Source organism: Schistocerca serialis, chromosome 4 (genome assembly GCF_023864345.2).
Source record: "Schistocerca serialis cubense isolate TAMUIC-IGC-003099 chromosome 4, iqSchSeri2.2, whole genome shotgun sequence".
NCBI classification, from domain to species: Eukaryota; Metazoa; Arthropoda; class Insecta; order Orthoptera; family Acrididae; genus Schistocerca; species Schistocerca serialis.
In genome coordinates this window covers 356745840-356762218 of record NC_064641.1, presented here as the reverse complement: position 1 = coordinate 356762218, position 16379 = coordinate 356745840, and the positions used below count along the sequence as shown (strand labels likewise).

At 44.0% G+C, this 16379-nt stretch overlaps 1 protein-coding gene across 1 annotated transcript in view; it reads right to left on the bottom strand.

The window, feature by feature from the left end:
- The window catches only part of LOC126474457 (uncharacterized), a 124151-nt gene that overhangs the window by 69781 nt on the left and 37991 nt on the right, over positions 1–16379 (bottom strand). Inside the window, exons 5-6 of the mRNA XM_050101930.1 lie at positions 15408–15522; positions 15261–15377 (exon numbers count right to left, since the gene is read on the bottom strand). Coding sequence (XP_049957887.1) covers positions 15261–15377; positions 15408–15522 — 232 coding nt within the window. The remainder of the gene's footprint in view (positions 1–15260; positions 15378–15407; positions 15523–16379) is intronic.

Here is a 16379-nt window from a genome sequence, read left to right as displayed (position 1 = left end):
TGGCTCTGAGCACTATGGGACTTAACTTCTGAGGTCATCAGTCCCCTAGAACTTAGAACTACTTAAACCTAAGTAACCTAAGGACATCACACACATCCATGCCCGAGGCAGGATTCGAACCTGCGACCGTAGAGGTCACGCGGTTCCAGACTGTAGCGCCTAGAACCGCTCGGCCACACCGGCCGGCTATTAGGAGGCTTCCCATGACTTTTATCACCCCAGAGTCCTTCCAGTTATTGATTACAGCAATGTTATCCTGCAACGTCGTTCTCAGGAAAGCGCAGAGCACCTGGAACTGGTTATGGATGCCTGTATTCGATACATCTGTGAGGTTCGACTCTTTGATCATATTTCATCGTCATTTGCACAGCTATGCTGACTGCGTGCAGACAAGAGTAGAGACTTCCATACCTACTGTCTTATTAACGTACACTGTCCATAATATATCTCCTCTACCTTAACGATCTTGTCTGAACAACGTGGCAGAAACATCAGTTCCCATCAGACCAAAAACCTCTGCCCCACTCCATCCTTCATATACTTTCTTGAGGTGGTTCTCGTTATTAGGAACCCGACTCTGGAATGACGTCCCACATTGCATTAGAGAAGCGAATAACATCTTCAGCTTCAGAAGACAGTTAATGACGTATCTTCTGAAGCAACAGTAATGACTGCCATTGTCCCTGTACGCACTCGTAACCCATGTACATCCTGTCAGCCGGATCTTGTTCATTTCCCAGTATTCTTAGCTGGTGCAGTCTCCTTAAATTTCTTTTCTCCAAAAGTCGCTCTATCAGAAAAAATCTATCTCGTACACCTATAAATCATTTTATATCTGCGCGACCGCTACGGTCGCAGGTTCGAATCCTGCCTTGGGCATGGGTGTATGTGATGTCCTTGGGTTAGTTAGGTTGAAGTAGTTCTAAGTTCTAGGGTACTGATGGCCTCAGAAGTTAAGTCCCATAGTGCTCAGAGCCATTTCAACCATTTTTGTGACAGCAGGAGAAGTAGTAGAAGTACTGCGTATATTAACCTTATTACTTCGTAGTATTATTTAGTCGCAATGTCTCTATAGACACTCAAATCATTTTAATACTATTTGTAATTTAAAAATGACTATTTCTTATGTAATTATGATGTAGTAAAGTTATTATCTGCGTGAAAGTCTGGTTCGAAGTATTAGAGGGCCTGATGGCCCTAATCAGATCAAATTAAATAAATAAATAAATAAAAATAAACAGATGTCTAGAGTCGCCGAGAAACAGAAGCGAACGTTTTGTCTCTAACCGATATTGTTCCCCATGACGTGGTCTGCCATTCTTGATGTTTGATGAGAATATTTTGAAACTCCTTGTATAAATTATCTGTCATCACATATCCAAGGACTCGCATTATAATCAAGCTTAATGAAGAAACTATAAAACCTGAAAATGTAAATAAAATGTTTCCACAACTAATGCCTGATTCTCTGCAGAAGCCTGTCACTGAACTTAAATGGAACACAATACATGAAATTCTGTAATGTACGGGGCCTGCAAATTAAAATATGGTTCACCGACAAACAGTGTGAGAACAGTTTGGGTGTGTGTGGTTTTCTGCGTAATGGAGGAGGCACAGTGCTGTTAGCAGACAGGCAAAAGTACTATTTCTAACAATAGCATGCAAAAAAGCAACCGAAGATTTATTCTGTATAACCTCAAAAAGACGATCACAATACTCGGGAGGCAGAATAACACACATGCAAACATCTCACAAAATACTCGTATAAATATTTGCATCTGATAGCGAGAATAAATTCACGAATAGCATCGTGGTAACCACGAAAAAATACGTAACTGGTGAAGTGTTTCATCGTTTAAATCAAGACATTCAATTTTATTTCTGCGCTTCGATTATCTACTCCTTTATATATGATGCAGTCGTCAGAAGTAATGACTAGGTGATGATTTACTTTCAGTGTTGAAATTCTTACGTCAAGGTCCTAGGTACAGTATGTATCTAACATATGTTCATCAAATTATTGGGTAGTGAGTCAGTGGAGACTGCATATTACTTAACACAGTTCACTCAGCAGATATTCGCGAATGTCTGAAATTATGTAGGTGGAGTTCACGTATATGAAAGTTTTACGGCAGTGTTATATTCTCCTTTCAGAGTTAAGCAATGGTGATTCCAGGTTAGTGAAGATCCCTTTTCATTCTAATATACGTCGGTTTTCGGACTCAAGGGGGTTGGTATTACGATTTACCAGATGTAAAATTTACTGTGACAGTGTTATTAAATATTATCAATTGTTTAAAGGGAGTTTTAAAGGTGCGTAGGTCAGAACCACATAATACTCCCGTAGCACTTTTAGTTATGAAATTTTCAGCAATTAAGACTGTGTGCCTTACCACAAAATTACCTCAGAATACAAGGATTATTAATTTACTAATTTTTACTTTTTGAGAGTTGATCGTTATTCTTATAGTGGAAGCAATTGCTTATAGTTGTTTGGAAGATGTACAATTGATTGTTCCTGATTAAGGTCCCAATGATATACACACCCATAAACTTCGGACATTTTATACTATTTCCGGAGTTTTGACACTGTACTCCATTTACGGGTACCAAGTTTCTTGGAGCACAAAAAGTGAACAGACTGTACTTCATAAAACCTTAAAGTACGTTCTTCTACTGGGAACAACCACTTAACGATTTTAACAAAAATTTGACCAAGAAGACTCAAGTTTTCTTTTCAAAGAAGTACTCTTGTGGTTAAAATCTTGTATGAGTTTAAAGGTTCCGTCCGTAATCCGAAGAATAAAACACGAAAAATGCCTGTTCACAGCGTCACTGACACTTTAAGAACGACCTTTCTTCTCCAAGTGAAAAAAGAGAAGCTAAGGAGCTCCAGAAGTGTACTTAGTAGCGTCTGAAGCAAGATAGCAGTCTTCAGGAGCAAAGCGCTCTTTCTGACTGAAGAGCAAAATGCACCATCCCCTTTCACTTTCTATTAAATACAGCTGCTTTTATAAAGTTATATAACTATCGAAAGCTTTTTATTCAAATTTCCATTACCACCGCTGGCTTTCCTACATTGTCACGGTAATAATCCCAACAGAATTTAGAAGTAGGTATGAACGCAACACAGCATACTTCACAATTTTTCCTGCAATAATTCAGATTAATCATAAATACAGTAACTACAATTTCGAATTTCGTGAAAACTCTGACATCACAGGCGAGTAGAACATGTCAATAAAGACGAGAGAAAGGTAAAGTAGGTAGTGTACCTGCGGAAGATAGAGAAAAATAAAAAGTAAATAAACAAGGTGAAAGAGTTGTGCAATAATCGTGGACTGGCAAGAAAACTGTAAGACGAAGTATGCTCAAAGAGGGATCTGCTCGTGTCGTAAATCTGTATCGGAAGGGAATCTCTCAGTTTTGTCTTTTGACTGTACTGGAGACATGGCATACGTCGCTCTTGCCAACAAACAGCTGTTTTATTGCGGAGGCTATGTTTTCATCGTTTTCGTTTTACCGTTGTTCCAGAAGGCTTTACATATTTTAAAACCGTGCGTAGTAATAATGTATTCGGAAATAAATGTTGCCTCTCTACACACTCTAAAATGCAAATTGTCAACCGTTTCAGAAATGCAGAAAGCAGATGTTCCACAGAAAAAGAAGCGGCAGTTTTATACGCTTCCTTTTAATTAATAAAGTGTTATACGTTCACCAGCTGTCTGGAGCAAGTTCTTCCTTATCTTTTTTTAACCTTGACAAACGCTCTCTCTGCTCATTCTTAATGGAGAACTCGCAATGTTCTGTCGGCGTGCTGAATTTTTCATCAGAGACATACGTAACGTTTCTTTCGTAGCCGTATAAATAGGAATCAAAAAAGTATAAGAATCGTAGTAGGCTTAAGAGCACTTTCAGTATTCTACATTAACGTTTTTGCGTTGGATAAAACAGGAAGGTCGCAGGTTCAAATCGTGCCTCGGGCATGGATGTGAGTGATGTCCTTAGGTTAGTTAGGTTTAAGTAGTTCTAAGTTCTAGGGGACTGATGACCTCAGAAGTTAAGTCCCATAGTGCTCAGAGCCATTTGAACCATTTCTGAAAAACCGGAAGCAACAGGCTACTAATTACAGTCAGTTTACGCTGACACGTCTGGTAGCATGTCGATTTTGTACAAACAAAGAAATGAAGAATGCTGGATGACGTCTCGCTATAAGAAGAATCCAGCTCCGAGACGAAGCTGCGAATTGAGTTTCATTCTTTCTCAAAAGCTTAGAAACTGTTCGTGGACACGTTGGCCATGCTTTCTACAGCTCATGTGCCTTGTAAATGAAGGGATAGTGCAGCAAGGAAGCCTGTCATGTTACATTAAAAAATCATACTTTACCGTTCACACAACTTTAATTCTGTTTTGTGAAGTTGGGTGGATGTGGGAGCTGAAGAATGGTGCATACCTTCCTGTTCAATGGCATGAGGAAAAATCTTGCCCAATTCATTCTTCTATTTAATGATCATGGAGCAAATTTTTCATTTCTTTTTCAGTAAATCCCGTAAGAAATTTTATTTAATATCTTTCTTACAGTAAATTTCAGATCTGACGAATTTTGATATCAACCCACACCAGTTTGAAACATTCGTATGCATTAGAAAGAAAAGAGATTTTCACTAACCTGCACTCATTCTTACTGTAACTTTTAATCACACTAGTGATCATATGTACAGGGACGATAGTGTTAGAATACCTACTTGGCTGAACAGTGGCTTACGCAAATCAGCAATCCTAATAGCTGCTTTATAGGACTAAGATAGCCTTTAGGAATGCAAATGCTCTCTGTCAACCAATTTATATAATTAAGTGATCAATAATTTTGGTGGCAGCATTGTGCACCCTTTGTTGTTCTTTAAGGGAACCTTATAGTGAAAAAATGAATGTTATTTTCTTCTTATCGTGTTGTAATTATATACATCTTCGTTCGTTCTGAATTGTAGTTGGTTCTTTACAGCACATTTAGCGAGGAAGTACATATATCGTGAATCAATAGCTGAAATCCCTAACTCCGTACATAAGTGACTGTAAGAAGATCGTAGTAGAGCGTTACGTACGCATATTATTCTTACGGAACGCCTGAAAACTTTCTTCCCGAAACATGAGTTATCGCAGAACATTATTCCGTATGACATTATTGAATGAAAATATGTACCTGATTTGTCTCACCCCAGACTTACAATGATTCTAAGTGCAAATGTGGCTAACCTGAGTTGTTTTAGGAGTTCTAGAAATTATTTTCCCATTTTAAATTCTCATCAATACGGATATCTAAAAATGGCACGTTATATATACAGACAATATGACGGGCTTGTACACAAATACCTCCGAACTGTCTAGGCAAACGAAGCGGTATGTTCCCGATTTTACTTACTTATTTGCTGTTAGACAACATCGAATGTGTTATTCGTAATTCTTTATTCCGATTAAGTCACCAACGTATTTTTCTTTGATCGGCACTAGTTGTTAGCTCCATTCAACACATTTTCTGGTTATGTAGTATCCTTCTTTCCTGGGCATGGATGATGTATGTGTTCGTATTGGATGGTTCGTCCTGCATCCTCTTCTGTCTCAGAAAATTTCTACGAGATGGCGAGTTTTTGATGCTATCTTACGTTGTGCTCAGAAAGAACATGCATTTAATGACTTCTTTTAAAAGATGCTGTTTTGGTTTTTTAATTTTCCCATTAAATGACTAGCTGTTTTATTGGCATGAGGTATCTTCATAAAACAGACATCTCTTCTCCATCTTTTCCGTAAATGTTTCCGCCTAGGTATAAATCTCCTGATTAGGTCATATCTCTCTTTCTCCCAGTTCTATGGTCGTCTCCCGGACTTCTAATTATCTCGTCAGGGCTTCTGAAGGGCGAGTGTGCATCTGAACGGCCTAGTGTGCAGTAGTGATTGACTGCGGTGTTCAGTGCGAGTACTTCCTTGTCAGTTGATACGCTACATACAGTTCAGTATTCGGGTTGTTGGACCCATCTGTAGTGAAAGTTTCGGTTAGACTCACTGGCCGGTATAGATGATCCGCTCGAGCGCTGTCCAGTAGTCTAATAAGTGACGCCTGCTGATTGAGTGTGTACATCCCGTGTTTGTGTAATACAGGATAAGTTTGCGAATCTCCATTGATTTTACGCTTACATCTACATATACAATGTGAATCAAAATTCGCGCATTCGGATGCCACAGTGTGATTCCAATGATACAAAAAATTTGTCCCGTTCATATTTTCAGTATAAAATAGACACCAAAGAAATGCAATCTGGCCACAACTGTAGTAACATGTACGAGAAGTGTCTTCATTCTATACTGTGTTGAGGCGCTGGCCATTTAGAGGACTGAGTAGAGTTTTGCATTCGAATACTTGAGTTCAAGTGTTTAGTTACGTATCTGAGTGTGATTTCACTTATTTCCTAATTTTATACTGTGTGTGATTATTGGTTTCTTCATCGTGTTCAGCAGTTAACAAGCCTCGTACAAAAAATACGCAATTCTTTTGTATTAATAGAGAAATAGCAGCAATTTAAAAAAGATACACCTAGGCATGGAATCGAAGTATTGTACTTGAGTATTCTAGCGTAAAGCTCTACCCATTATAGTAACTAAGTAGCGCAGTACCGATGAAGATACTTCAGATACATGTGATTAATTTTTGCCAAATTGCCTTCCTTTGACGTGGATTTTCTACCGACAATAAGCACAGAACGAAATTTTGTTAGAAATAGCTTGTACTGTTGGGATGCAAGGAATCGCGCCGTGGCGTCCTACAACGTGAATTTTGGTTCACTCTGTATACTCCAAAAGCCACTGTAGAGTGCATAGTGGAAGGTTCTTTGCACCAAGGTTATCAGTTTTACGTAACTTTGCGTCCACGTATTGGACGAGAGAAAAAGAGTTGTACGCATGTGCCTACGCTCTGATCTCTCTTATTTTATGGAAATGATCCCTAAGCGAGATAAACTTTGGTGCTAGGATAACAGTTGCACAGACTCCTTCGAAAAAAAGTTCTCTAAATTTACGAAACGGGTTTTCGCGAGAAGTACGTCCTCTTTCTTCCAAGGATTCCTTTCCATATTCTCCGAGCATTTCTGTTACACTTTCGTTACAAGAGCAGTTACGATCCTAACAGTCTGCCTCTGAATTCGTTCGATGCCTATTTTCATGCATACAAACGGAAGAAAAATACTCTGGAATTGGTTCTCAGTACTTGTCCTGTAGACGTCCGCAATTTTGCACTATTCTGATAAGTCACTTGATGCTTAGTTAAGAATTGGTCTACAAAACTTAAGGACGCAGGTAACTTTCTCATGGTGTGTCACTGCCAAGTTGGACGTAGCTTGGACCATACATACACCATGTGATCAACAGTATACGGACACCCACAAAACATACGTTTTTCATATTAGGTGCATTGTGCTGCGACCTCCTGCCAGGTACTCCATATCAGCGACCTCAGTAGTCATTAGACATCGTGAGAGAGCAGAATGGGATGATCCGCGGAACTCGCGAACTTCGGACGTGGTCAGGTGATTGGGTGTCACTTGTGTCATACGTCTGTACACGAGATTTTCACACTCCTAAACATCCCCAGGTCCACCGTTTCCGATGCGATAGTGAAGTGGAAACGTGGAAGGACACGTACAGCACAAAAGCGTACAGATCGACCTCATCTATTGACTAATAGAGACCACCAACAGCTGAAGAGGGTCGTCATGTGTAATAGGCACACATTTATACAGACCATCATACAGGAATTCCAAACTGCATCAGGATCCACTGCAAGTACTATGACAGTTAGGCGGGAGGTGAGAAAACTTGGATTTCATGGTCGAGTGGCTGCTCATAAGCCACACATCACGCCGGTAAATGACAAACGACGCCTCTCTTGGTATGAAGAGCGTAAACTTTGGACGATTGAACAGTGGAAAAACGATGTGTGGAGTGAGGAATCACGGTACACGATGTGGCGATCCGATGCCAGGGTGTGGGTTGGCGAACGCCTGGTGAACGTCATCTGCCAAGGTGTGTAGTGCCAACGGTAAAATTCGAAGGCGGTTGTGTTATGGTGTGGTCGTTATTTTCATGGAGGGAGCTTGCACACCTTGTTGTTTTGCGTGGAATTATCACATCACAGGACTACATTGATGTTTTAAACACCTTCTTGCTTCCCACTGTTGAAGAGCAATTCGGGGATGGCGACTGCATCTTTCAACACGATCGAGCACCTGTGCATAAAGCACGGCCTGTGTCGGAGTGGTTACACGACAATAACATCCCTGTAATGGACTGGCCTGCACAGAGTCCTGACGTGAATCCTATAGAACACCTTTGGGATGTTTTGGAACGCCGATTTCCTGCCAGGCCTCACCGACCGACATCGATACCTCTCCTCAGTGCATCACTCCGTGAAGAATGGGCTGTCGTTCTCCAAGAAACCTTCCAGCACCTAATTGAACGTAAGCCTGCGAGAGTGGAAACTGTCATCGAGACTAAGGTTGGGCCAAAACCATACTGAATTCCGGCATTACCGACGGAGGGCGCCACCAACTTTTATGTCATTTTCAGCCAGGTGTCCAGATACGTTTGATCACATAGTGTAGAAAGAGCTGCTACAGTATTGGACAGAAGGTAAGTGAAAGAAGTACGAAATGAACGAACAGAAATGACACTTTTATTGAAAGACAGTAAGCACGCTGAAGTAACTACGATATACAATGGTCCCCTGGACAGTACAAAAGGCGGGACATGATTAGTAAGGTGTTTGATTACCACGGACGACAGTTCATGCTCTGCAACGTGTAAGGCGTTCTTGTGGTAAGGCGTTCCATTCGGGCACCACCGCGGTTGAGAAATCCTGGATGGTCGTCGGTGCATGTAGACATGTTGTAATGCGTCTCCCCAGCGCACCACACGTATTCTGCGGGATTTAAGTCGGGGAAACGAGCAGGTCAGTTCTCCCGCCTCTCGCCATATGAGAGTGCGTCTTGAATCGCTACTCAGACTGAATCTGTTCTCATCCGAGAAGTGCACGCATCTCCACTCCTCGTTAGTCTAGTCTTTATGCTCTTGGCACCATCGGAGACAGTGCCAACAATGCGAGGGTGTCAACTGAACACAATGCACTAGTCGTCGAACAAAAACACCACCCCCGTGCAGTCGTCGTGCCACTGTGGCAAAAAAAAAAAAAGGTTCAAATGGCTTTGGGCACTAAGGGACTCAACTTCTGAGGTCATTAGTCGCCTAGAACTTAGAACTAGTTAAACCTAACTAACCTAAGGACATCACACACATCCACACCCGAGGCAGGATTCAAACCTGCGACCGTAGCGGTCTCGCGGTTCCAGACTGCAGCGCCTAGAACCGCACGGCCACTTCGGCCGGCCCTTGCAGACCCGTTAAATGTTGTTACAATTGGCCCGCGGTTTGAAGTGGGTCACTTTGGGTCTGTTGCACAATGCAGTGGTCGCCTGTCACTGTAGCTGACCGTGGTGGATCACTTCCTCATCCTGAGGAAGCAGCAGTTATGGCTTGGAACGCTGCCCATGCACATGAAATAATGCTGTGACCAATATGAAACTCCTGGGCTACACTCGTCACACTTCAGCCTTCTTCCATTTCTCCGATGATTGTTCCCCGTGTGAAGTCAACAAATGTTGTCTCGGAGCCATTCTCTAATGAACGCCGGCCGCTGTGGTCGAGCGGTTCTAGGCGCTTCAGTCCGGAACCACGCTGCTGCTACGGTCGCAGGTTTGAATCCTGCCTTGGGCATGGATGTGTGTGATGTCGTTAGGTTACTTAGGTTTGCCGCGCGGGATTAGCTGAGCGGTCAGGGGCGCTGCAGTCATGGACTGTACGGCTGGTCCCGGCGGAGGTTCGAGTCCTCCCTCGGGCATGGGTGTGTGTGTTTGTCCTTAGGATAACTTAGGTTAAGTAATGTGTAAGCTTAGGGACTGATGAACTTAGCAGTTAAGTCCCGTATTTCACACACATTTGAACATTTTTTTTGTTAGTTAGGTTTAAGTAGTTCTAAGTCTAGGGGACTGATGACCTCAGATGTTAAGTCCCACAGTGCTTAGAGACATTTGAACCAGTTGAGCTCCAATGAACACCACCACCACAGCACAGCGTAAGTGCTCGCCGACTGACTTTTCTTGTCCCTTGAAATGCGTCCTATTGCAGGACCTGCTAGATTTGGCGCTGCGCTCACGCTCACCTCTCGCCATGTAACGTCCATCTTTCTGTGCACGACTGGGAGACCTCTTGCAACATGGTCCCTTGCTTTCATTCATTCACACCGAGTAGTTAACACATTATCTTACTTTAACTTGGTCGGCCTTAAGTTTTACAGAGCAGTGTCCTAAAAGACGTAATTTTTCTTGTCTGATGACACCTGTAGTCTTGCTTTGGTGTCCTGGAGACGAAAAACGTTCAAGTGCAGACCTCGCTAGGGGAATCGAATCAGCGGAAAATGCCAGGTGGAGTCCCAAGTGGATCCTTGTTGGAATCTACTTTTTTTCAGCTCCTTCCGACAGTCTGATGTAATTTACTCTGGACACTATAATGGTGCGCAATGTATTTTGCGCAGAGAGTGAAAGAGCACACTTTGTGCTCCGGCACCAGCTCCAGCACTCTACATCTGGTGCCGATCCTGGGAAAGCGCAACGCTGCGATTTGTTCTACATGGGGAGACTGTTTCTGCTTCTCGCGCTCCCTAGATGAATTTATGAGAGGCAATCAAATGAAAACCAAACACTTGACACAACGAGACCATGAAATGGTTCCATTCAAAAGTAATCACTACACGCGTAAAGGGAGTTACCCCACTGAGAGCCAAGACGATCAGTTGCTGTTTCGTAAAACGCGGTCGGCCGCTAGCGGATCCCCAATGGCACCCAGTCTTCCACTCTCTCTTCCGACTGAAACCGTCGGACACGTATGCCTTTCTTCAGGTCGCCAAAGATGTGAAAATCGTACGGTGAAAGATCCGGCTGTGTGGATGAGGTTGCAGTCTTTCCCAACCAAATCGCTGAAGGGTAGCCTTCGTCTGATTGGCAATGTGGAGGTGAATGTTATCGTGCAACAGTATGATTCCGTCCGACAGCATTCCTGGGTGTTTTTACTTCATGGAGCGTCGTAGTCTCTGCATAGTGTATCACACCGTTTACTAATGTACCAGCAGTTCACATTTACAATGGCTTATCTCGCGCTTACATTTACCTGTGATCTTGCAACGTTAATCACTTAAGCATTTTATCAAACAAATTTATTCCTCAAATTTCATTACTCTACATTAATTCCTTTTTAAGTATCGCAATTTTTTCCGTCAGTGTATATTACTGGCCATTAAAATTGCTACACCAAGAAGAAATGAAGATGATAAACTGGTATTCATTGGACAAATATATTAGGTATAGTAGAACTGACATGTGATTACATTTTCACGTAATTGGGGTCCATAGATCCTGAGAAATCAGTACCCAGAACAACCACCTCTGGCCGTAATAACGGCCATGATACGCCTGGGCATTGAGTCAAACAGAGCTTGGATGGTGTGTACAGGTACAGCTGTCCATGCAGATTCAACACGATACCACAGTTCATCAAGAGTAGTGACTAGCGTATTGTGACGAGCCAGTTGCTCGGCAACCACTGAACAGACGTTTTCAATTGGTGAGAGATCTGGAGAATGTGCTACCCTACAAGGGTAGAGCCACGGGTCGTAACACATCTGAAATGTAACGTCCACTGTTCAAAGTGCGTCAATGCGAACAAGAGGTGACCGAGACGTGTAACCAATGGCACCCCATACCATCACGCCGGGTGATACGCCAGTATGACGATGACGAATACACGCTACCAATGTGCGTTCACCGCGATGTCGCCAAATACGGATGAGACCATCATGATGCTGTAAACAGAACCTGGATTCATCCGAAAAAATGACGTTTTGCCATTCGTGCACCCAGGTTCGTCGTTGAGTACACCATCGTAGGCGCTACTGTCTGTGATGCAGCGTCAAGGGTAACCGCAGCCAAGGTCTCCGAGCTGATAGTCCATGCTGCTGCAAACGTCGTCGAACTGTTCGTGCAGATGGTTGTTGTCTTGCAAACGTCCCCATCTGTTGACTCAGGGATGGAGACGTGGCTGCAGGATCCGTTACAGCCATGCGGATAAGATGCCTGCGATCTCGACTGCTAGTGATACGAGGCCGTTGATATCCAACACGGCGTTCCGTATTACCCTCCTGAACCCACCGTCTGCTAACAGTCATTGGATCTCGGCCAACGCGAGCACCAATGTCGCGATACGATAAACCACACTCACGATAGGCTACAATCCGACATTTATCAAAGTCAGAAACGTGATGGTACGCATTTCTCCTCCTTACACGAGGCATCACAACAACGCCGGTCAACTGCTGTTTGTGTTCTCCCGCCTCTCGCCATATGAGAGTGCGTCTTGAATCGCTACTCAGACTGAATCTGTTCTCATCCGAGAAGTGCACGCATCTCCACTCCTCGTTAGTCTAGTCTCTATGCTCTTGGCACCATCGGAGACAGTGCCAACAATGCGAGGGTGTCAACTGAACACAATGCACTAGTCGTCGAACAAAAACACCACCCCCGTGCAGTCGTCGTGCCACTGTGGCAAAAAAAAAAAGGGTTCAAATGGCTTTGGGCACTAAGGGACTTAACTTCTGAGGTCATCAGTCCCCTAGAACTTAGAACTACTTAAACCTAACTAACCTAAGGACATCACACACATCCATGCCCGAGGCAGGATTCGAACCTGCGACCGTAGCGGTCGCGCGGTTCCAGACTGTAGCGCCTAGAACCGCTCGGCCACCCCGGCCGGCTGGAAACTTTCCTCATGTCAGCACGTTGTAGGTGTCACCACCGGTGCCAATCTTGTGTGAATGCTCTGAAAAGCTAATAATTTGCATATCACAGCATCTTCTTCCTGTTGGTTAAATTTCGCGTCTGTAGCACGGCATCTTCGTGGTGTAGCAATTTTAATAGCCGGTAGTGTATATGCTCGGAAAACTGCCGCTGTCTTCTGTTACCGTAATAATAGTCATGTTTGCTTTACGTCACCCGTAATTAACACTACGTGTGTAGTACTTTCACCATATCTACAGTAACACGAAAATCAACGCTGAATGTTCCATGCGAACCCTGAAGCGCACGCCGCTGAATGACGCCGTCGGGTGAAGCGACATGTGGTGACAATGACTCTGCAGTAGTGCGTGAGAGACAACTCTCAGATGTGCGACTGGCCACAGAATGATTGCCTCCCCATTGGCCATACCGGCGTTCATCTGCGGGCGGCGACCGGGTCTCCGCCTCGCGGCCCGCAGCACCTGCGCGGCTCAGGATGCGCCGTGCCGCGCGGCGAGTGAAAGCAGTTTCTCCGCTGCCGACCCGACGGCGCCCAATTAATGGATCCAGAGTGAAACCGGCAGCGCCCGCGGACACCCTTGACCTCGGCACACTTAGTGCTACGCCGCGCCCAACCGCGGCCGCGTCCCGAGAAACTCTTCGCCGCAAAAGGCCAGCTCGTAGCACTTCAGGCACGGGCGCAGTCTTTGCACGCGGCTGTTTCATCTGGTCATATGGGTCTTATAACAAAGGCAACGCCGTGTGAACTACCTGGATGTTTCTTTTGTGTATAAAACTGCCTTTCCCTGCTGCTAGTTACGTTATTTATCCCATACGCGTTTCACCTTCTCCTGTTCTAAGGCATCATCGGTGGAATCTATAACGATACAGATTTGTTAGTTTTAGATTATTAAACAGTTCACTTTGCGATTTTTTTGTAAAAAAAGTAATTACTTACGATTTGCTGGACTGCGCTTCCTCAAATCTGGTCCGGAGGTCGCACTACCACATTTATCACTGCCATATAATCACATCTTTGTGTTCTCGTCTTCCACAAACTGTTCACCATGTTTCTCACTCTTTTTTGTGGTGGACTCTTTTGTCACTCGATACAACTATTTCGTCGTACACTGTTTTTCACAATGTAAATATTGCGACCCCATTACGTGTTTCATCTTCTTTGGTATGTTTACCTATTTGTAGCCAACCTAAACGAAGTATATGTTCGAGACTAACTTCTATTTATGATGTTTATACCGTGTGAGAGAGAGAGTGAGGGGTATACAGCGGAAGAGTGTGTTTTTTTTTTCTTGGGAGGGGGGAGGGGGAAGGAGTGTACTAGCTGTTAGCGAGTGGTTGAAAATTTTGGTGACATCTGATTTGACCATTCGTTTCAATATTATGTGGAGGGATTCATGCATGAGTGAGTGTAAAGATTTGGGGTCTATTATTATTATATTGGACACTATTATTATATTAATACGTATTGCGAACTTTATTCTATTAATTTATCTATTAGTGTAAATAATGAATTTGTATACAAAAAGAAACATGTACTGTAGGCAAATGAAGATGCTTCTTAAATAAAAGAAGCGAACACGCAGGATAAAAAAACAAACCGCCTTTCATTTAGTTGCAAAGACGAAACTTACCTTCCTGAATGTAAAATACAGTATCGACAGTGTGAGGCACCTAACTTTCTCACCTCAAAATTCATTTTACCCGTTAAAGACTATTGTAATCTTTTTTGATCTAGGCCAGTGTTTCCCAACAGGTGGTCCGCGGACCCCCAGGGGTCCGCAAGATGCTTTTAGAATAAAAAATGTATTAAGTTTATTGCATATGATAACAGAGTTTTTGTTTTGGCCGCTTCCTGCATGAGCGGAGCTTTAGCGAACGCTAACTTCTGCGTCTAGTATCTTCATAGAGCCAACTAACACTAGCAGACTCTAGCGCAAAACTAGACTTAGATAGAGGCAAATAGTTCTGCTGTATGTCCTTAGACTGAGCGAGCTGCCTCTAAAGCTCAATATTTTTTCAGTAATGAATAAGTCAATGATTTTTCTAAGTACCAAAAATAGAAAAGACTCTTAATTCGGCTTTTTTAGGTACTTGATAATGTGATATGACAAGGTAACAATTATGCTCGATGAGGGGGTCCTCGAGAAAATTTTGTTGGGAACCCCTGATCTAGGCGAATAGTGACCAGGCCATCATGAAATGGTAATTGCCAGCAGCCCACCTCCTGCCTTGGGGATGAAATCACAATGAAGAAGGAAAAGAGAAGACATCGACGACGAGGAGCGCAGGCAGCCGCTGCGGAGCCGGACTGACCTTGGCCGGGGTGTCCGCGGAGACGCTGTCCTCGCTGGAGTCGCTGGCGTTGCTGAGCTGGGAGGCGCGGCTGCTGAGCTCCAGGCCGGCCGGCTGGCGGGCGCGCCGCGCCGCGGCGCCGCCCGCCGCCAGCTCCTCCACGTCGTCGTCGGCGTCGCCGTCGCCGTCGGCGTCCTCGTCCGTGTGCACGCGGTCGCGCGCGTCCGCCAGGTAGCTCAGGATGTCGTACTTGCTCGCGCCCTCGAACATAGACCGCCCCTGCCTGCGGCACGCACCGACAGCTTCGTTCACTCCACCTCTCACAAATAAATTATATTCTCACTTAAATGACAAAATTTTGGCAACTAAAATTTTCTGTAACTTGTCAAAAGCATCTGATTTACAGTTCACATTGTCCAGAGTTCGAATATAATGAAATCAAAGATCTCGCGTCAGCGGTCGTGCAGCGGCGGATGCACCGGTTCCCGTCAGATCGTCGAAGTGGTTGAAGGAATGATGGGATACATACGTCCTACCGAAGAAATACGCAGTTTGAGTATTGTGACATCTACATCTCGTATCTGTCTGGTGTTAGCATGTAGCGAGATGTTTTCGGAGAAAAATACTAAGGACTCTGGAGTGGATATACAGAAGGCTGAGAGCGATCAAATGAGTCTCCTTGGCCGGCCGCTGTGGTAGAGCGGTTAAGCGCTTCAGTCCGCAACCATGCGGCTGCTACGGTCACAGGTTCGAAACCTGCCTCGGGCATGGATGCGTCTGATGTCCTTAGGTTAGTTAGGTTTAAGTAGTTCTAAGTCTAGGGGACTGATGATCTCAGATGCTAAGTCCCATAGTGCTTAGAGCCATTTGAACCAGCGTCTGCTTCTGTTTATACGGGGTGTTACAAAAAGGTGCGGCCAAACTTTCAGGAAACACTCCTCACACACAAATAAAGAAAAGATGTTATGTGGACATGTGTCCGGAAACGCTTGATTTCCATGTTAGAGCTCATTTTAGTTTCGTCAGAGTGTACTGTACTTCCTCGATTCACCGCCAGTTGGCCCAATTGAAGGAAGGTAATGTTGACTTCGGTGCTTGTGTTGACATACGACTCATTGCTCTACAGTAATAGCATCAAGC